This window comes from Oryctolagus cuniculus, chromosome 7 (genome assembly GCF_964237555.1).
Source record: "Oryctolagus cuniculus chromosome 7, mOryCun1.1, whole genome shotgun sequence".
NCBI lineage: Eukaryota > Metazoa > Chordata > Mammalia > Lagomorpha > Leporidae > Oryctolagus > Oryctolagus cuniculus.
Window position 1 is genome coordinate 15987546 of NC_091438.1, and position 22630 is coordinate 16010175.

The following is a 22630-nucleotide window of genomic DNA, read 5'->3' on the forward strand; positions in this document are numbered from 1 at the left end:
ACGCTTCAAGGAGAGGGGCTGGGCTGGGCTCCTGGGCAGGTGAATGAATGAGTGAATGAATGAATGAGTAGCCGCCTCAATGAGGACACGGTTGGCGCCTCTGGCCGGGCTGTCTCCGAGGCCAGCGGCCGGGTGGCCGGGTGTTCACCCCTCCCCAGGCGCTCAGAGGGGGCAGCGGCCCCCGGGGGTCGCACCAAAGGGCTCTCGAGGGGCTCTGAGCTCGGCCAGGCCCAGCTTGGCCGCTTGCGCGGGGTGGAAGGGGCTCGGGGCCGTGGCCGTGGCAGTGGCGGGGCGGGAGGAAGTGAGGGAGCCACGCAAGGCCGCAGACGCCACGCTGGGGGGAGGGGCTGAGCCAGGCAATGTGGGGGGTCCACAGGCGGCGGGGGTCCACTGTGCACAGCTGAGGGCCCCGGAGGCGGCGGGGGGCAGGGAGGCTGGAGCAAGTGTCCTCACCTGGGGGGGGTCCTCCAGCAGCAGGAGGGTACCCCCTGAATGTCCTGGCCAGGGTGGGGGCTGAGCCAGTGTACCTGGGTGGTCCGCATAGCATGGCGGGGGCGGGATGGACAGATGGGTGGGTGATGGGTAATGGACGATGGATGGGTGGGTGACAGGTGGGTGGGTGCGGGGAGTGCAGCACCTAGGACCGCCCGCAAGCTCTGTCAGGGACAGGCACAGCCCCCCGCCCCCACCCCTGCTGGTCCCGCCCCTCCGAGACCCCCGCCACAGCTGAGCCTATCAGAAGCCAGGAGCCAAGAGCTTCTTCTAGCTCTCCCATGCAGGTGCAGGGGCCCAAGGACATGGGCCATCTTCCACTGCTATTCCTAGGCCATAGCAGAGAGCTGGATGGGAAGTGGAGCATCCGGGACTTGAACCGGCATCCATATGGGATGCTGGCACTGCAGACTGCGTCTTTACCTGCTATGCCATAGCGCTGGCCCCTAGATAGGTTTTCAATCCTACTTCCTCTCCTCTCCTTCTATAATTCTTATACAAATTTACCTTATTAAACCACAGAGCCATGAGATTTTCTTCTTTTGTTTCAGCCTATTTTCTCTCTGTTGTTCTGATGGTTACATTCTACTGACGGGTCCTCGAGATCACCAGCTCCTTCCTACATCATCACCACTCGACCACCTGGCCCACTCAGCAAGTTTATTTAGCTTACTGCGTGTTTTAGTCCTATCATTTCCACTGGGTTATTGTTCTACAGCTTCTGTCTCTTGTGCTGGGATTTCCCGCTTTTTCATGTTTTTCCAGCATTGCTGTGTCGGCTGCTTTAACATCCTAGTCAGAGTTCAGCCTCTGACTCATTTGGGGGTTGGCATCTTAGCTCTCTGTTTCATTCAACCTGAGATCTTCCTGGTTCTTGGTGTGACACAGCATTTTCCATTGTACCCTGAACATCTCGGGTGCTGGGACACTCTGTATCCTCTGTGACCTTCTGTTTTTCAGTAGGCAGACCCCTGTTGAGATGTAGCACCAGGACCGGAAGAACGTGTATATCCAGCTTCAGGTGGGCCCACAGACACCACCCAGGCGTGTCCCTGGCCTCACAGCAGGTGAAAGCAGCAGAAGTGCGGCTCTTCCTGGTGGAATGAGACACTGACTTACATGAACCTCGTTCTGAATGTCGCTCCCTCCTGACACCAGGGAGGAGACTCAGGGCAGGAATGGTGGAGGAAGGCGAACTGCCCACCATCCGTGCCTCTCCTCCCTCGTTCTGCTGAATTCACTAACACCAGACAGGAGAGGCTCAGCTCCCCAGGAGGCCTCATGGCAGAAGGGCAGGAGCTACGAGGAGGGTCAACCACCCTGACCAGTGTCTCTCTTGTTACTGCCCAGGGAGAGTGAAGATTCTGTTCTCCACAGGGCCCCCCAACACCAAAGGCCAGCGGGGCCAAAGCAGGGGACCTCAGTGTGAGACCTGCTGATAAGCCCCACCTCACTTCATTAATTCTTGTTGCTGCCAGGTGGAGCTACAGGTTCAACATGCCACCAAGAGACTCGGAGTATCACCCGCTCTCCACTCTTGATCTCAGCCAAAAGGCCGAGAAACAATACACCTGCTCCCACCAGGTTCCGATTGTAAAAGACCAACCCCTACCCCCACCCCCCAGCAGCCAACACCACCCAGAAGGATATCCAGGCTCTGCCTGTGTCTGTCCAGTGGAGGCTTAGGTTTTGATTAGCTTATTCCTCCCGACTGTTTCCTCACATTCAACGTTGTACCTCAAATATTCCATTGTTGGAATAGTTTAAGCATAGTGGGTTAAGCCACTACATGCAATGCCAGCATCCTATTTGGACACCGGTTCGAATCCCAGCTGCTCTACTTTCCACCCAGCTCCTTGCTAGTGTGCCTGGGAAAGCAGCAGAAGATGGCCCAAGTGCTTGGGCCCTTGCACTCACATGGGGGACCTGGAAGAAGCTTCTGGCTCCTGGCTGACCTGGCCCAGCCCCATTTGGGGAGTAAACCAGCAGATGGAAGACCTCTTTCTCTCTCTCTCTCTCTTTTTCTCTTTCTCTCTGTAACTCTTTCAAATGAATAAATCTTTTTCTTTCTAATTCTATTGCTATTTCTTCCTGGCAGTACATGTTAGTATTTCAAACCATGTTTCTGCAGGGTTTTGTTGTGTCATTGTGTGGTGTTACTAAACACTCCTACAAGCACACTGCTATGAAATTTCTCTGAGACATAACTCTTAGTATAAAATGGCTCTCTGCGTGCTTCTGCCAGTGAAATTGTATACTTTTTTGTGATGATATTTTGCCTCTTGGATTCTTTGACCATTCTTTCACTGTGAAGCATTTTACCTTTTATGACTACGTTTTGGTTTCTACTTCCACTTAAGAATTTTTACCTTTGAGGCTTGTGCTGGGACACGTTAGGCTAATCCTCGGCCTGTGGCTCTGGCACCCCGGGTTCTAGTGCTGGTTGGGGCGCTGGATTCTGTCCCGGTTGCCCCTCTTCCAGTCCAGCTCTCTGCTGTGGCCTGGGACGGCAGTGGAGGATGGCCCAAGTGCTTGGGTCCTGGACCTGCATGGGAGACCGGGGGGAGGCACCTGGCTCCTGGCTTCGGATTGGCGCTGTCCACCAGCGGCAGCAGCCATTTGGGGGGTGAACCAATGGAGGGAAGACCTTTCTGCCTGTCAAAAAAATTTAAAAAAAGTTTTTACCTTTGAATAGGAATCGCCCCCAGCTTCACTTTTTATTGTGACTGTTATATCTGGGCTGCCCTCTGATTCTCTCACCTAGTTCTCTGGATGTGGAACTTTGGAGAGGGATTTCCACGCTCATCCCTCTGCCTGCCGTAAGTCCTTTTGTCACTACCATGTCATACTACACTCTGGAATCACCAGTGCACCAAGTATCCTAAGGATTCCTTCACTGGAAGGCCCAATGCTGACTACACTTTGCTAGAGAATCCACTTTGATTTGTGTCAATGCTCTGTGCTGACATTTTTAACCTTGTCAATGGTGGGCTCTTTAGATTCCAAGAAAATGATTGTGTCTCCTTGTAAAAGAAGTGAGGCCAGCACAGTGTTGTCCCTGTTGCCCTGCTCCATGTGTTGTGATAAGTCTTTACTTATGTGACTCTAATTATGTTTTCTTGCAGTTGGCAATTTTAACCATTCTGATCTGAAATTTTATAGTGGATTTTTCAAATATGGATTAACATCCTTATCAGTAAAAGTGTGGGCATCAGGAGAGATGTGCCAGATACCAGGGATAAAATGTATGTTTCTTCTATATATTTTTTTAAAAGTTACTAACTAGATTTTCGCCTTGTGGCGCCGGCACCCTGGGTTCTAATCCTGGTCGGGGCACCGGATTCTGTTCCAGTTGCTCCTCTTCCAGTCCAGCTCTCTGCTGTGGCCCGGGAGTGCAGAGGAAGATGGCCCAAGTCCTTGGGCCCTGCACCCACATGGGAGACCAGGTTCACTCCCCAGTTGGCCGCCACTGCCGGAGCTGTGCCGATCTGAAGCCAGGAGCCAGGAGCCTCCTCCAGGTCTCCCACGTGGGTGCAGGGGCCCAAAGGCTTGGGCATCCTCCACCACTTCCCCAGGACATTAGCAGAGAGCTGGATCGGAAGAGGAGCAGCCGGGAGTAGAACCAGCGCCCATATGGGATGCTGGTGGAAGATTAACCTACTGCACCACAGCGCTGGCCCTAGAAATACCATTTAAAAAAAGATTATTTATTTATTTGTTCATTTATTTATCTATTTGAAAGGCAGAGTGAAAGAGAGAGAGATTTTCTATCTGCTGGTTCAATCCCAGAAATGGCCACAATAGTCAGAGGCGAGCCATGCAGAACCCAGAAGCCAGGAACTCCATCCTGTCTCCCACATGGGTGGCAGGAACCCAAGTACTTGGGCCATCATTCGCCACCACCCAGGTACATTAGTATTCAGAAGTTGGGTGGTAAGCTCAGAATAACTGACAGTCAAACCAGACCTTCCAAAATGGAAAGTGGGCATCCTTCCCCTCTCTCTCTCTCTCTCTCTCTCTCTCTCTCTCTCTTTTTAAAAAAGATTTATTTATTTACTTGAAAGTCAGAGTTACACAGAGAGAAAAGGAGAGACAGAGAGAGAGAGGTCTTCCATCTGCTGGTTCACTCCCCAGTTGGCCACAATGGTGGGAGCTGCACTGATCTGAAGCCAGGAGCCAGGAGCTTCTTCTGGGTTTCCCACATGGGTGCAGGGACCCAAGGACTTGGGCCCATCCTCTACTGCTTTCCCAGGCTATAGCAGAGAGGTGGACTGCAAGTGGAGCAGCTGGGACTCAAACCAGCACCCACATGGGATACTGGCCCTGCAGGCAGCGGCTTTACCCACTTAGCCACAGCACTGACCCCAAGAATGTGGGCATCCTTAGCAACAGCTTAACACATTGCACCACAGTGCCACCCCCACACTACAAATCTGAACAAACTGACAATAATTGAATTCAAATCCCTTTTCTGACCACAATGGTATGAAACTAGAAATCAATAATAAAAAGATTGTCCAAATACTCGTAGATCTGTGGAAATTAAATGTGTTATTATGCACCCAATGGTCAATGAAGGAATTAAAATTGAAACTAAAAATATCTTGATAAAATTGAAAATGGAAACTCAACATACTGAGCTTATGGGATATAGCAGAAACAGTTTGAAAAGGGAAGTTCACGAGACAAAACACATACATCAAAAAAGACCCCAAATAAACAACTTAATGTTAACAGCTTAGAAAACTAGGAAAAGAACAAATTAAACCCAAGATGCCAAAAGGAAGGAAAAAATTAAGATCAGAACTACATGGGAGGCTGGTGCTGAGGCACAGTGGGTTAAAACCCTGGACTGAAGCGCCAGCATCCCATATGGGTGCCGGTTCAAATCCAGGCTGCTCCATTTTCCATCCAGCTCTCTGCTATGGCCTGGGAAAGCAGTGGAAGATGGCCCAACTGCTTGGGTCCCTGCACCCACATGGATGATCCATATGGAGTTCCAGGTTCCTGGCTTCAGCCTGGCCCAGACTTGGCTGTTGCAGGCATTTGAGGAGAGAATCAGTGAGTTGAAGGTTCCTCTCCCTCTCTCTCCCTTTCAACTGAATTAATTAATTAGACTTTAAAACAGATCAGGGCAAAGTAAATGAAATAGAAACTGGGAAACAGGAAACAATAGAGAACAAGAAGTAAGAGTTGACTTTGAAAAAATAAACAAATTTGGGAAATTTTAAGTAGATTAAGAAAAAAAGATCGAAAATGCAAATGAGTCAGAAATGAAGGACTGAAAGTTGGTACCACAGACGTACAGGATCCTAAGAGACTACTAGGAACAGTTGTGTGCCAGCAAATGGGATGGCCAAGAAGAAAACTACCATACATGGAAAAAGTGATGGCTCCATCTCACCGTCTCCTTGGCAGTGGGATTCCCGGCTCCTCCACATCTTTGCCAACCAATGGCTGATGGTGTGGCCATTATTTTATGTATCTGTTTTCCACCTGCATATCTTCTTTGTTGAGTTCAAACATTTTGCCCATTTTTTTCAGTTAGATTGCGTTCTTGTTACTGGGTTTGGAAAATTCTTCATGTAGTCAGAAACAGACCCAGATACATGATTGGAAATAGTCTCTGTGGCTGCTTTTTTACATGTTATAAACAGTGACTTTTGAAAAGCAGAAGTTTTTCATTTTGATGACATCCAGCATAGTAATTTGATTATTTATAATTTTATTTGTATTTAATTAAAATTATTTGTAATTTTAATTTTACTTTTGCCTGATCCAAAATCACAAATACTTCTCATGTATTTCCTTGTGGAAGTACTATGGTTTCCATCTTTCCTTTAGGTTTATAGTCTATTTTGAGTTAAGTTTTGTATATGATGTGAATTCAGGGTCAAAATTAATCTTTTGAAATGATTTATATTTGAAGGCAGAGAAAGACAAATCAAAGCACTTCCCTTTCCTGGTTTTCTCCCCTGTGCCTCCCACAATGGCCAGGACTGGGCTGGGCCAATGAGTTAGAACTCAGTCAGGTCTCCCTTGGGGGTTACAGGAGCCCAAAGCCCAGTTTGTTTGTTTGTTTGTTTCTTTCTTTTCTTTTTTCTTTTTTTTTTTTTTTTTTTTTTTTTTGGACAGGAAGAATGGACAGTGAGAGAGAGAGACAGAGAGAAAGGTCTTCCTTTTTTATTTTTTTAATTTTTTTTTGACAGGCAGAGTGGACAGTGAGAGAGAGAGAGAGAGAGAAAGCTCTTCCTTTGCCGTTGGTTCACCCTCCAATGGCCACCGCGACTGGCGCACTGCGGCCGGCGCACCGCGCTGATCCGATGGCAGGAGCCGGGTGCTTCTCCTGGTCTCCCATGGGGTGCAGGGCCCAGCACCTGGGCCATCCTCCACTGCACTCCCTGGCCACAGCAGAGAGCTGGCCTGGAAGAGGGGCAACCGGGACAGAATCCGGCGCCCCGACCGGGACTAGAACCCGGTGTGCCTGCGCGGCTAGGCAGAGGATTAGCCTGTTGAGCCATGGTTTCTTGAGCCATCCCTGCTGCCTCCCAGGGTCTGCATTAGCAAGAAGCTGGAGTCAGGAGCCAGAGCCAGATGTTGAACCAAGGTATTTTAGTGTGGGCATGGGCACCTTAACTGCCAGGTAAAACTCCTGTGCTAAATGCATCTTGTGTGTGCAGGTTTTTTTTTTTTTTTTTTTTTTTTTAAGACTTATTTATTGGGGCTGGCACTGTGGTGCAGCAGGTTAACGCCCTGGCCTGAAGCACCGGCATCCTATATGGGTGCTGATTCAAGACCCGGCTGCTCTGCTTCCATTCCCACTCTCTGCTATGGCCTGAGAAAGCAGTAGAAGATGGCCTAAGTCCTTGGGCCCCTCACCCGTGTGGGAGACCTGGACGAAGCTCCTGGCTCCTGGCTTTAGATCGGCACAGCTCTGGTCTTTGTGGCCAACTGGAGAGTGAACCAGCGGATGGAAGACCTTTCTCTCTCGCTCTTTCTCTCTCTCTCTCTGTCTCAATCTCTCTCTCTCTCTCTCTTTCTCTCTGCCTATCCTCTCTCTGTAACTCTTTCAAATAAAATAAAGATTTTTTTTTAAAAAAGATTTGTTTATTTATTTGAAAGGCAGAGAGACAAAGAGGTCTTCCATCCTCTGGTTCACTCCCCAAATGGCCACAATGGCCAGAACTGGGCCAATCTGAATCCAGGAGCCAGGAGCTTCTTCCAGGTCTCCCACGCAGGTGCAGGGGTCCAAGCAGATGGACCTTCTTCTACTGCTTTCCCAGGACATAGCAGAAAGCAGATCGGAAGTGGAGCAGGTGTGACTTAAACCCATGTTCACATGGCATGCTGGTGTCACAGACAGCTTAATCCACTGCACAACAATGCCAGCCCCTCTATTCATTTATTCTGAGGCCAATGCCACACCATCTTGATTACTGCAAACTTATAACAACCTTAGAAATCATAAAGTGTTTGTCTACACATTTTTCAGTCAATATTAAGGTTCCATCCATTTCCATATAATTTTAGAATCATCTATCAGTTCTCACACACAAGCCTGCTGTAAGTTTTCATAGGGTTTACACTTAGTGCAATTTGAGAATTGACATATTAACAATTTGAGTCTTCTCACCCCTGAACTAGGTATCTCTCTTTTACATAGGTCTCCTTAAATATCTCTCAAGGTTTTTTTTTTTTAATTTTGTTGTACAAGTCTTAAATTTTGGGGCTGGTGTTGTTGCTTAGTAGGTAAAAGCTGCCTCCTGCAATGTCCCATGTGAGTGCCAGGTCAAGTCCCAGCTGATCTACTTCCAATCCAGCTCCCTGCTAATGTGCCTGGGAAAGCAGTAGAGGATGGCCCAAGTGCTTGGGCCTCTGCACTCATGTAGGAGACCTGGAAGAAGCTCCTGGCTTCAGCCTGGCCCAGCACTGGCCATTGTGGCCGCTTGTGGAATGAATCAATGGATGGGAGATTCTCTCTCTCTTCCTCTCCCTCTCCTTCTCCCTGTTTGTAGCTCTTTAAAATAAACAACCAAATCTTTATTTAAAAAAAAAGACTTCAACTGTCTTTTACCAGATTAAGTATTTCACATTTTGATGGCATTGTAAATAATATTTTCAAATTTCATCCTCCAATTATCTGTTGCTGATATGTAGAAATATGATTGAATGTTGTATATTGGTCTTACATCCTGTAACCTTGAAAAATTCCCTGATTAGTTTCAGTAGTTTGTGAGGTTTTTGTTTTAGATCCCATTGGATTGTCTACATATGTGGGCATATCATCTGAAAATAAAGATGCTTTTTCCTTCTTCTTTTCCAGTTTGGGTGCTTTGTTTCTTGGCTTCTTAAGCTGGCTACAACCTTCAATACAGTCTTGAATAGGAATAGTGAGAGTAGGTGGCCTTCTTTGTTCTTGATCTTAACACTCAAGCTTTCCCCATTAAATGCAACATTGACAAGAGGGTTTTCAACCTGTCCTTTTTCAAACTGAGGAAAATCTTCTTATTCCTTGTTTCCTGAGAATCTTTTTCTAAAGAATTATTCTATTTATTTGAAAGACAGAGTTACGGAGAGAAGTAGAGCTAGAGGGAGTGAAAAAGAGGGAGAGAGAGCGAGAGAGGTCTTTCATCCGCTGGTTCACTCCCCAAATGACTGCAATGACCAGAGCTGCACCGATCCAAAGCCAGGAGCCAGGAGCTTCTTCCAGGTCTCCCACATGGGTGCAGGGGCCCAAGCACTTGGACCATCTTCCACTGCTTTCCCAGGTGCATTAGCAGGGAGCTGGATCAGAAGTGGAACAGCCAAGACAAACCAGTGTCCATATGGGATGCTGGCTCTGCAGGCAGAGGCTTAAACTACTACACCACAGCATCGTCCTCTGTTCATTTTTGTTGTTGTTGTTGTTTAATCAAATGTTGACCTCATAGAATAAATTGGAAATTATTCTTTTAGTATTTAACTTTCTAATGTTTGTGGTTGACTTCTGACCAACCCTGTTTAAGGACATCAAGAACATTTTTCTCTTTCACTTAAAGTACCCCCCATTTATTCTATTAATATTCATTTTCTTTTCCTTTCTTTGAATGCAATTCTTCTCATAGATATGACACAAAAATAGCAGGAAGTTTGAATTGCTGTGTTGGTAGCAAAGCCTACCTTTAGCGTGAACCCTGATCAGCCAAAACTACATCATTTGAAAATCCGTTTTGGGATTTAATCAGAAATGACTGCTAAGTTCTGTTTATGAAAGATATTTATTCAATCTTCAAATTAAACTTATAAAAATTCATCATTTTTGCTGTTTTAGAAAACAAAGGAAACATGCCTACATTCTCCAAAGGTAGTAAAATGGTATTTTCCTTCCTCCCCACTACTCAGAAGGATAGTAAGGATTCTTCTAATTTTTAAGCCAAGTTAGTTTCAAGAACATTTCAGAAAATTGTTTGGCTGACAATGTCTCAACAAAAAGCCTCTCCATTTATATCTCAAAAGTTTCAAGTAGTGTCAATAAACTGACTAGTACAAACAGATTGATATCCACTGTGCTTTTAAAGGCCTTTGGACTGTGGTTAGTAGAAAGCAAGCTGCTGGTGTATCTTGGGAGAGGTCAAACGGCACTGGGAAGAGGAAAAGGAGTTTGCTTTCCATTCCTGTGTGCATGCAACAAGCAGCAAAACAACAAAGTCACTCCAGTTAGCTTGTACTCAGCTGTGCTTTCTGCCAGCAGAAGATCCATTTAGTGCATTTTGAAGATTTGTAATATTTGAACCTAGGGAAGGATTCACATTTCCCTGCTGAGAACTCCCATTGACTGGGCTCCCATTACCTTTCAAAATACCAGTGCACTTCCAATTGTCCATATAGTTAGCTTTCCACAATCGTACATAGCCATCATCTCCTGAAGATGTTCCTGTTATATTCCAGCTCACTCTCCAGACCTGAGAATTGTGATTATCAAACTGAGCAGCTATATGGATTTCAAATTTTGTTGGTCCACCAGATGAAGTAAGTTCTTTCCTCACAGGTTTTAGTGTAAAAATCCTCACATCTTTGGTTGCTATTGCTAGAATATGGAAAGATCTTCCCAAGTTTGGAGCAAATGCAGCATCATGAACAGGATCAGTGACTGTCATAAGAGTTTCAGCTTTTGCATATTTCCTGGTGTTTTCATTATATTCAAAAATCTGAACTTTGGCCATTGCATTTGGACTATTGTCATCACTCCCTACAGCTCTCCTGGGAGAATGAGCATGAGAGCTTGAAGGGTTCCAAGAAATACAACTATGGCACAGGCTTGGGCCAAGTCCCTGCCTCTATGAAAACATCCTTAAAAGTGTGAACTGATTGCTCAGTGACCCTCAGATTAATGTGTTCTTATGCCTGTTGCTCTAGAATTTACGATAATGCCTCTTTCGCATGGGAAAAATTACTCCTATCCTGTAAGGCACTGACATAGTCACATACAGGTCTACAGGATACAGTTGAGATGGACAGCTCCACAACACATCAGGAGTCTATGGGTCAATGCTGATGGAGATGAGGGGACACTGCCTTCCTTCTCCACAGTGAGATACATCACAGGTGTCGAGAGAGGCACTCAGGAGGAGCAGACCTGGTTAAGAGAGCTTCCATGAGCTGCAGGCTTTCTTCCTAGCTTCCTACACAACTCACCTCCTAGTCTCACTTTTATGGCATGTGATGACACCTGAGCCATATCCCTGAACTACAAAACACCTGACTTAGAGGCTGTGAGTCTTTGAACACGTGGAGAGAAAAGATTGATATTGAGCATCTCAGAAGGTAGCAATCTCTTTGGAGTTTGTACCCTGTTTCATTGAGAGGCCTGTTCTTCATATCAGTTTTCCTGATTGGCATAGTAATGGTTTTTGAGTGTCAAATGCTCAAATGAGAGATTCCTGGCTTCAGTGGAGGCAGATCAGAAAGAATGTGTAACTACTCAGTGAGAACAGGATTCTCAGTATCTTTGCCTATTATTGACTTCTTAACAGTATCAGACACAAAAACGCACAGAGATACAAGATACACACACAGACACACAGATGCACACACGTACATCTTTGCTCAGGAAATCAAACTCAGTTTATTGGAGATTATATCTACTTAAATTACTACTGACTAATGTAAAGGATTTTAAAAAATAGTGAAGACCTCTAGCTAAGGCCTCCCATAATTACAGGGTATAAGGTAAGATATAAATGAGATATGCACAATGTAAATAGCCAACAATTCTCTGGGCACACATTTAAAATGGTCCCTATCTGACCCTGTTCTTCCTGGTTACTCTAATGACCTGGACTTTAAGGCTTTGGAAATGACTTGAGAATTGATTAGCTTGCTTTCCTGAGGCTAAGATGGCGAGTTTGCAAATATAATAATAACTTACATGAATAGCAGTGTTTTTATAACAGAATTTAATATTCAAATGTAAGTTTCTTTTGTGAATTGATTGCATAAAGTATTCTCTTTTCCAAAGCAATGACCTAGAATTTCGCATTTATTTCCTTTCTGTGAATAGTCTGTGAGAGATAGCAGATAGTGACCAAATTCCCACCCATGCTGCATTGGAAGGGCCCGTGGATGAGTCTGCAGTTGGCTGTTACTGTGCTTTTTTTTTTCTTAAAATGAAAATATTTTATTTATTTATTTGAGAGGCAAAGTTACAGACAGAGAGGTCCTCCATCCCCTGGTTCACTCCCCAAATGAGAGCTCGGTCAGAGCTGAGTCAATATGAAGCCAGGAGCCAGGAGCTTCCTCGGGGTCTCCCATGTGGGTGCAGGGTTCCAAGGTCTTAGGCCATCTTCTACTGTCCTCCCAGGCCATAGCAGAAAGCTGAATTGGAAGAGGGGCAGCTGGGACATGAACCAGTGTCCATATGAGATGCCAGTGCCACAGGAGGAGACTTAGCCCTCTGCATCACATCACCGGCCCCAGAAACCATATGGTTGGTTCTAACACCAAAATTTATTTTTCTTTCTACACAGTGACTTATTTCAGTGAATCAGTCTCAAGTTACAAAATGTGTAATTCAATAGTCTTCAAAAATATACAGAAAGGCAGCTTGATAACAATTCAAACAGCTGTCAAAGATTCTGTCCCGACACAAGGTGAATGAATCCTATGACTGGTTCTGCAAGTGGTTATGCCCACGTTTAACAGAGGGCAGTTTCTGTTAGTGCGCCCAAAGACAGACATGTCCTTCCCACTAGAGAATCCTGCAGTACTGAGGGCTGTTTTTGTACTTGGCAGTGCACATTCTTCAAGTCTTTTGGCATAACTGACAATCGGGACAAGAGCGACCAGCACTCAGTCCTCTGGTGAGCTGTATTTCTGTTTATGTGTTGCTCTTCCTGTTTGTGTGATCCTCAGAGCAGAGAAATTCTACCCAGGCAGGCTCTGCAGAAAGCAGGAAGAGGGGTGCTTCTTTGTAACAGTTCTTTGTGCAACTGCTACAAACACGGTATCATGCATGTCTCCCGTGGTTTCATCCTCACTACAGCTCTGTGAGCTAGATTGTCCTTATTTTGCGTAGAAAGAAACCAAGGCTCAGAGAGGTCAGCCAAGGTGCCTGAGGTCACAGAGCCAATAAACAGGACGCCAGAATGCAAGGAGTCCCCACCTGCGCCCTTCTGACTCTGCCAGTCAGCGGCTGTGAGCCTAGGTTAAGTGCAGACCAGCAGCTCCTCTCAGTGTCAGATGCAGAGAAGTCACCAGTTGCATCGCTGGGCTAGCGCCTCCTTCATTGATGGGTCTCCACGCTCCAGTTGTCTTATATTAATCAACGCAATTCCAAAAATGTGACAACTCCAAAATGTAATTAACAGTTCATCTTTTCTTTTTTAATCAGCAATGTGAATGATCTTTCTTTTCTTTTTTTTTTTTTTTTTCATTTTCATTATTTACTTGACAGGTAGAGTTACAGAGAGTGAGAGAGATACAGAGAGAAAGGTCTTCCTTCCATTGGTTTACCCCCCAAATGGGCGCTAAGGCCGGAGCTGCACAGATCCCAAGCCAGGAGCCAGGTGCTTCCTCCTGGTCTCCCAGGAGTGTGCAGGGGCCGAAGTACTTGGGGCATCCTCCACTACCCTCCCTGACCACAGAAGAAATCTGGGTTGGCAGAGGATCAACTGAGACTAGAACCCAGAGCCCATATGGGATGCCGGCGGAGGAGTAACCAAGTGAGCCACGGTTCCGGCCCCAATGATCTTTATTTTCGTCCTCAGTTTTCTTTGAGAAATATTCTCAGTTTTTCGAAGGAAAAAAATCTTCAAAAGAATTAAATCACGACAAAGGGGGTGGCCGCCGAACGCGGCTGTGGCGGCTGCCCGCCTCCTAGGAGGTGGAGCCGCCGCCGCCGCCCCCCGCCGCAGCCCTGTTCGGGATTTGAAAGATTTAAAAATCCCGGTGTAGAGGGCGTTGGATGTGTGGCGTGGCGAAGCGCTGGGGGACACGGCCGGACCGCCAGCGGCGTCTCCACAGCATGAACTATGCCGGCCGCATCTCCCCGCGGAGCCCAGAGCACCGAGGACCACGACCCCCACCTGGCGCTGGACCCCTGCCTCAGTGAAGAGAACTATGACTTCAGCTCGGCCCAGTCGGGCTCGTCGCTGCACTACTTCAGCTAGGGCGAGAGCGGCGGCGCCTCATCTCTGCACCAGTCGCTTCCGCCGCCGCTGCCGCCGCCGCCACCGGCCCGGCGAACTCGGGGTGGGGTGGGGGACGGGTCCGGGGAGGGGAAGCGCGCGCGGCCCAGCGGCCCTGCCGCCCGGCATCCCTACAAGGTGGTGACGGAGCTGGGCCGGGAGGAGGTGCGCTGGTTCTACAGGGAGGACAAGAGGACCTGGAAGCCTTTCATCGGCCACGACTCGCTCCGCATCGAGCTCGCCTCCGGACCCTGCCGCAGGCCACCGGGGCGGGCCCAGGGCCAAGGGCCCGGATGGCGACCATGTGTGCTGCCCAGCCTCCAGTTCCGGAGAGGAAGACGACGAGGACCGCACCTGGAGTGGCTTCTGCCCCTGTGCGGCGAGGCACGAGCCCGCGATGCAGGAGCTGGTGCCCATCGAGCCGGTGTGCATGCGGGGCTGCCTGTATGAGGTGGACATGGTCCAAGGAGAGTGCTACCTCGTGTTTTGGAACCAGGCTGATAAAATACCAGTGATGCGTGGACAGTGGTTTATTGATGGCTGAGGACAGGGCCAGTGCAAAGGCCCTGAGGCAGCACGGAGCCAGGAGGCCAGCATGGCTGGAGCAGAGCTGGGGGGGGGGGGCAGGTTGGCCCGACAGCAGAGGTCCAGGCTCCCGTTAGAGGGGGCGGTTATGCCCTTCCCCCAGTGAGCCAGGGGCGCACGTCAGCGGGGGTTCCAGTAGAGGTGCGGCCTGGGGGCACCTGGGTGCTCGCACCTTCCCAGCCCTCGGCAGGAGCCCTGAGCCATGTCACCCCCCCACCAGGCCCCCAGCACAGCTTGGCCGCCCTGGGGCCTGAGAGGGGTCACGTGCCCATCAGTTTCATGCAGGCCTCGCTGTGCAGGGCTGAGGCATCCGAGCCCAGCGGGGCCGCGGCTTCTGCAGGAGCAGCATCTACACTGGGCCGGCCGGGGTCCGGGGCAGGAAAACAGGACCCGTAGCCAGTGTGGCCGAGAGAGCCGCGTCCGTGGCTTTGTCCCTTCCGTGGGGGGGGGGGCCCACGGAGGAGCCGAGAGTGCAGGCGCGGGGGGCCAAGGACAGGTGCCAGCCACCACCAGCCTCGGTCTCCCCTGCACCCCGTGAGGCTGCTGCCCAGGCCGGAACTGCAAGAGGGGCACGTGGGGACGGCCGTGGTCGGACCCTCTGGAGGCTCTGCCATGAATCTGCAGCCAGGCCGGGGGCTCGTGGGCACGGGGCCGGTGCTGGGGAGTGGGCGCTGGCAGAGGGTCTGAGGTTTGGGGGCCGAGGACGCAGCTGTGCAAAGGCCCTGGGGTGGGATGGAGCTGAGGGTGGCTGGGCGGGGCCCTAGGAAGCCATGTCCGGGTTTAGGCAGGCGGGCGTCCCCGTGCCTGTCTGAGTGCCACCCGCCGTCTCCCCTGCTGTGTGCCGGCGCTGGGGTGGGGGTCGGGGCGCTCCATCTTCTGGCCCTCGGCCGCTGCCCACTGTGCCACATCTGAGGCTCTGAGGAGCTGGCCAGTCTGCTGCAAACCACGGAATGTGTCCCAGAGCCAGGCAGGAATGTCGGCGGGGGGGGGGGGGGGCAGGGCTGGGCGGGGGACATGGGCGCCTCTTCCGCCCCCGCCCTGGACGCTTCGAGGAGAGGGGCTGGGCTGGGCTCCTGGGCAGGTGAGTGAGTGAATGAATGAATGAATGAGTGAATGAATGAATGAGTAGCCGGCCCCAGTGAGGACACAGTCGGTTGGCGCCTCTGGCCGGGCTGTCTCCGAGGCCAGCGGCCGGGTGGCCGGGTGTTCACCCCTCCCCGGGCGCTCAGAGGGGGCAGCGGCCCCCAGGGGTCGCACCCAGGAACTCTCGGGGGTCTCTGAGCTCGGCCAGGCCCGGCTTGGCCGCTTGCACGGGGTGGACGGGGCTCGGGGCAGTGGCCATGGCAGTGGCTGGGCGGGAGGAAGTGAGGGAGCCACGCAAGGCCACAGAGGCCGCGCTGTGGGGAGGGGCTGAGCCAGGCAATGGGGGGGGGGGTCCGCAGGCGGCGGGGGTCCACGGGGCAGGGCTGAGGGCCCCAGAGGCGGCTTGGGGCAGGGAGGCTGGCGCAAGTGTCCTCACCTGGGGGAGGTCCTCCAGCAGCAGGAGGGTACCCCCTGAATGTCCTGGCCAGGGTGGGGGCTGAGCCAGGGTGCCTGGGTGGTCCGCACAGCGGGGCGGGGGCGGGGTGGACAGATGGGTGGGTGATGGGTGATGGATGGATGGGTGGGTGGGTGACAGGTGGGTGGGGCGGGGCGTGCAGCACCCAGGGCCTTCCTGCAAGCTCTGTCAGGGCCAGGCACAGCCCCCCGCCCCCACCCCTGCTGGTCCCGCCCCTCCGTGACCCCCAAAAAAGTTGAGCCTATCTGAAGCCAGGAGCCAAGAGCTTCTTCTAGCTCTCCCATGCAGGTGCAGGGGCCCAAGGACACGGACCATCTTCCACTGCTATTCCTAGGCCATAGCAGAGAGCTGGATGGGAAGTGGAGCATCCGGGACTTGAACCGGCATCCATATGGGATGCTGGCACTGCAGACTGCGTCTTTACCTGCTATGCCATAGCGCTGGCCCCTAGATAGGTTTTCAATCCTACTTCCTCTCCTCTCCTTCTATAATTCTTATACAAATTTACCTTATTAAACCACAGAGCCATGAGATTTTCTTCTTTTGTTTCAGCCTATTTTCTCTCTGTTGTTCTGATGGTTACATTCTACTGACGGGTCCTCGAGATCACCAGCTCCTTCCTACATCATCACCACTCGACCACCTGGCCCACTCAGCAAGTTTATTTAGCTTACTGCGTGTTTTAGTCCTGTCATTTCCACTGGGTTATTGTTCTACAGCTTCTGTCTCTTGTGCTGGGATTTCCCCCTTTTTCATGTGTTCCCCGCATTGCTGTGTCGGCTGCTTTAACATCCTAGTCAGAGTTCAGCCTCTGACTCATTTGGGGGTTGGTATCTTAGCTCTCTCTTTCATTCAACCTGAGATCTTCCTGGTTCTTGGTGTGACACGGCATTTTCCACTGTATCCTGAACATCTCGGGTGCTGGGAGACTCTGGATCCTCTGTGACCTTCTGTTTTCCAGTCGGCAGACCCATGTTGAGATGTAGCACCAGGACCAGAAGAACGTATATATCCAGCTTCCGGTGGGCCCACAGACACCACCCAGACGTGCCCCTGGCCTCACAGCAGGTAAAAGCATGAGAAGTGAGGCTCTTCCCTGTGGAATGAGACACTGACTTACATGAACTTCGTTCTGAATGTCGCTCCCTCCTGACACCAGGGAGGAGACTCAGGGCAGGAGTGGTGGAGGAAGGCGAACTGCCCACCAGCCGTGCCTCTCCTCCCTCATACTGCTGAACTCACTAACACCAGACAGGAGAGGCTCAGCTCCCCAGGAGGCCTCACTGGCACAAGGGCAGGAGTGACCAGGAGGGTCAACCACCCTGACCAGTGTCTCTCTTGTTACTGCCCAGGGAGAGTGAAGATTCTGTTCACCACAGGGCCCCCCAGCGACAGCAAGGGCCAGCAGGGCCAAAGCAGGGGACCTCAGTGTGAGACCTGCTGATAAGCCCCACCTCACTTCATTAATTCTTGTTGCTGCCAGGTGGAGCTGCAGGTTCCACATACCACCAAGAGACTCGGAGTATCACCCGCTCTCCACTCTTGATCTCAGCCAAAAGGCCGAGAAGTGATACACCTGCTCCCACCAGGTTCCAACTGTAAAAAACCAACCCTCCACCCCCCACCAGCAGCCAACACCACCCAGAAGGATATCCAGGCTCTGCCTGTGTCTGCCTAGTGGAGGCTTAAGTTTTGCTTAGCTTATTCCTCCCGACTGTTTCCTCCAATTCAAAGTTGTACTTCAAATATTCCATTGTTGGAATAGTTTAAGCATAGTGGGGTAAGCTGCTACAGACATTGCCAGCATCCTCTATGGGCACCGGTTCGAATACTGGCTGCTCTACTTTCCACCCAGCTCCTTGCTAATGTGCCTGGGAAAGCAGCAGAAGATGGCACAAGTGCTTGGGCCCCTGCACTCACATGCGGCACCTGGAAGAAGCTTCTGGCTCCTGGCATTGGCCTGGCCTAGCCCCAGCCGTAGTAGCCATTTGGGGAGTAAACCAGCAGATGGAAGATCTCTCTCTCTCTCTCTCTCTCTCTCTCTCTCTCTCTCTCTGTAACTCTTTCAAATAAATAAATCTTTTTTTTTTCTAATTCTATGGCTATTTATTCCTGGAAGTACATGTTAGTATTTCAAACCATGTTTCTGCAGGTGTTTTGTTGTGTCATTGTTTGGTGTTATGAAACACTCATACAAGCACACTGCTATAAAATCTCTCTGTGACATAACTCTTAGTATAAAATGACTCTCTGCGTGCTTCTGCCAATGAAATTGTATACCTTTTTGTGATGATATTTTGCCTCTTGGATTCTTTGACCATTCTTTCACTGTGAAGCATTTCACTTAATTTTATCTTTTATGACTATGTTTTGGTTTCTACTTCCACTTAAGAGTTTTTGCCTTTGAGGCTGGCACTGGGACTCACTAGGCTAATCCTCTGCCTGCGGTGCCAGCATACCAGGTTCTAGTCCTGGTTGGGGTGCTGGTTCTGTCCCAGTTACTCCTCTTCCAGTCCAGCTCTCTGCTGTGGCCTGGGAAGGCAGTGGAGGATGGCCCAAGTGCTTGGATCCTGCACCTGCATGGGAGACCGGGGGGAAGGGGGAGGCACCTGGCTCCTGGCTTCAGATGTGCTGGCTGCAGTGGCCATTTGGAGGGTGAACCAACAGAGGGAAGACCTTTCTCTCTGTCTCTGTCTCATTGTCTAACTCTGCCTGTCAAAAAAAATCTTTTTTAAAGAGTTTTTACCTTTGAAAGGGGAATCGCCCCCAGCTTCACTTATTACTGTGACTGATTTATCTGGGCTGCCATCTGATTATCTCACCGTGTTCTCTGGATATGGAATTTTGGAGAGGGATTTCCACGCTCATCCCTCTGCCTGCCATAAGTCCTTTTGTCACTATCATGTCACACTACAGTCGAGAATCACCAGTGCACCAAGTATCCTAAGGATTCCTTCACTGGAAGGCCCAATGCTGACTACACTTTGCTAGAGAATCCACTTTGATTTGTGTCTGTGCTCTGTACTCCCATCTTTAACCTTGTCAATGGTGGGCTCCTTAGATTCCAAGAAAATGATTGTGTCTCCTTGTAAAAGAAGTGAGGCCAGCACAGTGATGTCCCTGTTGCCCTGCTCCATGTGTTGTGATAAGTCTTTAGTATGTGACTCTAATTAAGTTTTCTTGCAGTTGGCAATTTTAACCATTCTGATCTGGAATTTTATGGTGGATTTTTCAAATATAGATTAAACATCCTTATCAGTAGAAGTGTGGGCGTCAGGAGAGATGTGCCAGATACCAGGGATAAAATGCATGTTTCTTCTATATATTTTTTAAAAAGTTACTAACCAGATTTTAATTTCAACGTGTTAGAAGTCTTATAATATAGATCACTATTTTCCAGACTTGAAGTCAGATCCTGTCCAGATCTGATTTCAAGATTCTAAAGCTTATAGCACAGAGAATACCTTCCGCACTGGCACAGAGTGTGTTCTAGGGATCTCCATGGACTGAATCACCCACGGATGTTTTTATCAAATTACAATTTTTGTGGAGGTGGGGATACATTCCTAGTGGAAAATGCTTCTACTGACTATGTATTTTTTCCAAAGTCTCCTTTATTTTCATACTTCCTTCAGTCATTTGTGTTAAGGCCTCTTTTAAAAAAATGTTATAAAATACACCTGACATAAAATTGACAATTTTGTTTTAAAATGTCCACTTCGGTGGCATTAAGAACATTCACCTTATTGTACAGCGTCAGTACCGTCCACTGCCAGACTTCTTCATCTTTTCAAACTGCAACTCTGTCCACTCTAAGCAGCCCTCCCTGTCCCCTCCCCCATGCTCCTGGCAACCAGCACCCTCTGTCTGTCTCTGACCTTGACTCCTCCAGGAGCCTCTGAGAAGTGCACTCACACAGCATTTCACCTTCTGCGGCTGACTTATTTCACTTAGCATAACGTTCTCAGCGTTCGTCCATACTGTAGCATAGATGTCCATGCTTTTTAAATCTCATTTAGATTCTGATGGTCTCCAGACAGAGGGCTGGTCCTCCCCTTAAACTCCATGAAATGCCCTTAAGGAAAGAAATATAGACATCTTTCTGTAATATAGAGATAATGACCAAGTTCCTGGGAATGGGACAAAGTGGGGTCACTTGGCCTTATTGCAAATTGTGTGTAACAGACATTTGAAGCCACCAGCACCATTTATGACATGGTATGTACAGGAGATACAGTGTTTGTGCACACACTGACACAGTCTATTTGGTTTATAACAAAAGAAAAACCATTTAAATTTACGGAGACCATAGATCGTGATATGAATTTCACTTAGATTGGTTTTCTTCTCTATTTAACTACCACAAAAGCCAGTGTTTTGGAATTCCAATAAGTAAAGAATTTCTCTCCATCCCATCATTTCTTTCCACTCAATCGCACTTTCTCCATCAAGTGATTATTTGTAAGGAAAACAGTAAGTTTAGAGAGATCTACATATTATTAAAATATTAACTTAAGGAAATTCTATTCCATAAAAAGAATTTTATTCCATAAAAAAGAATTCCATAGAAAAATAAATGTTATCTCTTAGGAGTATCTATCATTATCTGGAGTCCAAACAGATTCTCAGTCATTACTGTAGAGGATTAACCTACTGCACCACAGCACTGGTCCCAGAAATACTATTTCTTTAAAAAAAAGATTATTTATTTATTTATTCGTTTGTTTATTTTTCTATCTGCTGGCTCAATCCCACAATGGCCACAGTGGTCAGAGCCAAGCCATGCAGAACCTAGGATCCAGGAACTCCATCCTGTCTCCCACATGGGTGGCAGGAACCCAAGTACTTGGGCCATCACTCAACACCTCCCAGGTACATTAGTATTCAGAAGTTGGGTGGGAAGCACAGAATAACTGGCAGTCAAACCAGGCCTTCCGATATGGAAAGTGGGCATCCTTTCTCTCTCTCTCTCTCTCTCTCTCTCTCTCTCTCTCTCCCTCTCTCTCTCTCTTTTTAAAAAAGATTTATTTATTTACTTGAAAGTCAGAGTTACACAGAGAGAAAAGGAGAGACAGAGAGAGAGAGAGAGAGAGATCTTCCACCCACTGGTTCACTCCCCAAATGGCTGCAACAGTGGGAGCTGCACTGATCCGAAACCAGGAGCCAGGAGTTTCTTATGGGTTTCCCACACGAGTGCAGGGACCCAAGGACATGGGAATCCTCTACTGCTTTCCCAGGCTGTAGCAGAAAGGTGGACTGCAAGTGGAGCAGCCTGGACTCGAACTAGCACCCATATGCGATACTGGCATTGCAGGCAGCAGCTTTACCCACTATGCCATAGCACTGACCCCAAGAAAGTGGGCATCCCTAGCAATAGCTTAATACATGGCACCACAGTGCCACCTCCACACTACAAATCTGAACAAATTGACAATAATTGAATTCAAATATCTTTTCTGACCACAATGGTATGAAACTAGAAATCAATAATAAAAAGAATGTCCAAATACTCATAGATCTGTGGAAATTAAATGTGTTATTATTCACCCAATGGTCAACGAAGGAATTAAAATTGAAACTAAAAATATCTTGATAAAATTGAAAATGGAAACTCAACATACTGAGCTTATGGGATATAGCAGAAACAGTTCTAAAAGGGAAGTTCACAGGACAAAACACATACATAAAAAAAGACCCCAAATAAACAACCTAATGTTAACAGCTTAGACAACTAGGAAAAGAACAGATTAAACCCAAGATGCCAAAAGGAAGGAAAAAATTAAGATCAGAACTAAATAGGAGGCTGGTGCTGAGGCACAGTGGGTTAAAACCCTGGACTGAAGCGCCAGCATCCCATATGGGTGCCGGTTCAAATCCAGGCTGCTCCATTTTCCATCCAGCTCTCTGCTATGGCCTGGGAAAGCAGTGGGAGATGGCCCAAGTGCTTGGGTCCCGGCACCCACATGGGAGATCCAGATGGAGTTCCAGGTTCCTGGCTTCAGCCTGGCCCAGACTTGGCTGTTGCAGGCATTTGAGGAGTGAATCAGTGAGTTGAAGGTTCCTCTCTCTCTCTCTCCCTTTCAACTGAATTAATTAATTAAACTTTATAACAGATCGGGGCAAAGTAAATGAAATAGAAACTGGGAAACAGGAAACAATAGAGAACAAGAAGTAAGAGTTGACTTTGAAAAAATAAACAAATTTGGGAAATTTTAAGTAGATTAAGAAAAAAAGATCAAAAATGCAAATGAGTCAGAAATGAAGGACTGAAAGTTGGTACCACAGACATACAGGATCCTAAGAGACTACTAGGAACAGTTGTGTGCCAGCA

The 22630-nt window shown here is 48.6% G+C and overlaps 1 protein-coding gene and 1 pseudogene across 1 annotated transcript; one reads left to right on the forward strand and one right to left on the reverse strand.

Annotated features, from left to right (window-relative positions):
• The window catches only part of LOC138850340 (sorting nexin-7-like), a 415797-nt pseudogene that overhangs the window by 101871 nt on the left and 291296 nt on the right, over window positions 1-22630 (forward strand).
• LOC138850270 (nucleoporin SEH1-like) lies at window positions 10098-11209 on the reverse strand. The gene is made up of 3 exons (XM_070076730.1): window positions 11167-11209; window positions 10926-10963; window positions 10098-10808 (listed from the first exon to the last, which is right to left on the reverse strand). Exons 1-3 carry the CDS (start codon window positions 11207-11209, stop codon window positions 10200-10202), a joined length of 690 nt encoding a protein of 229 aa, XP_069932831.1. The 3' UTR covers window positions 10098-10199.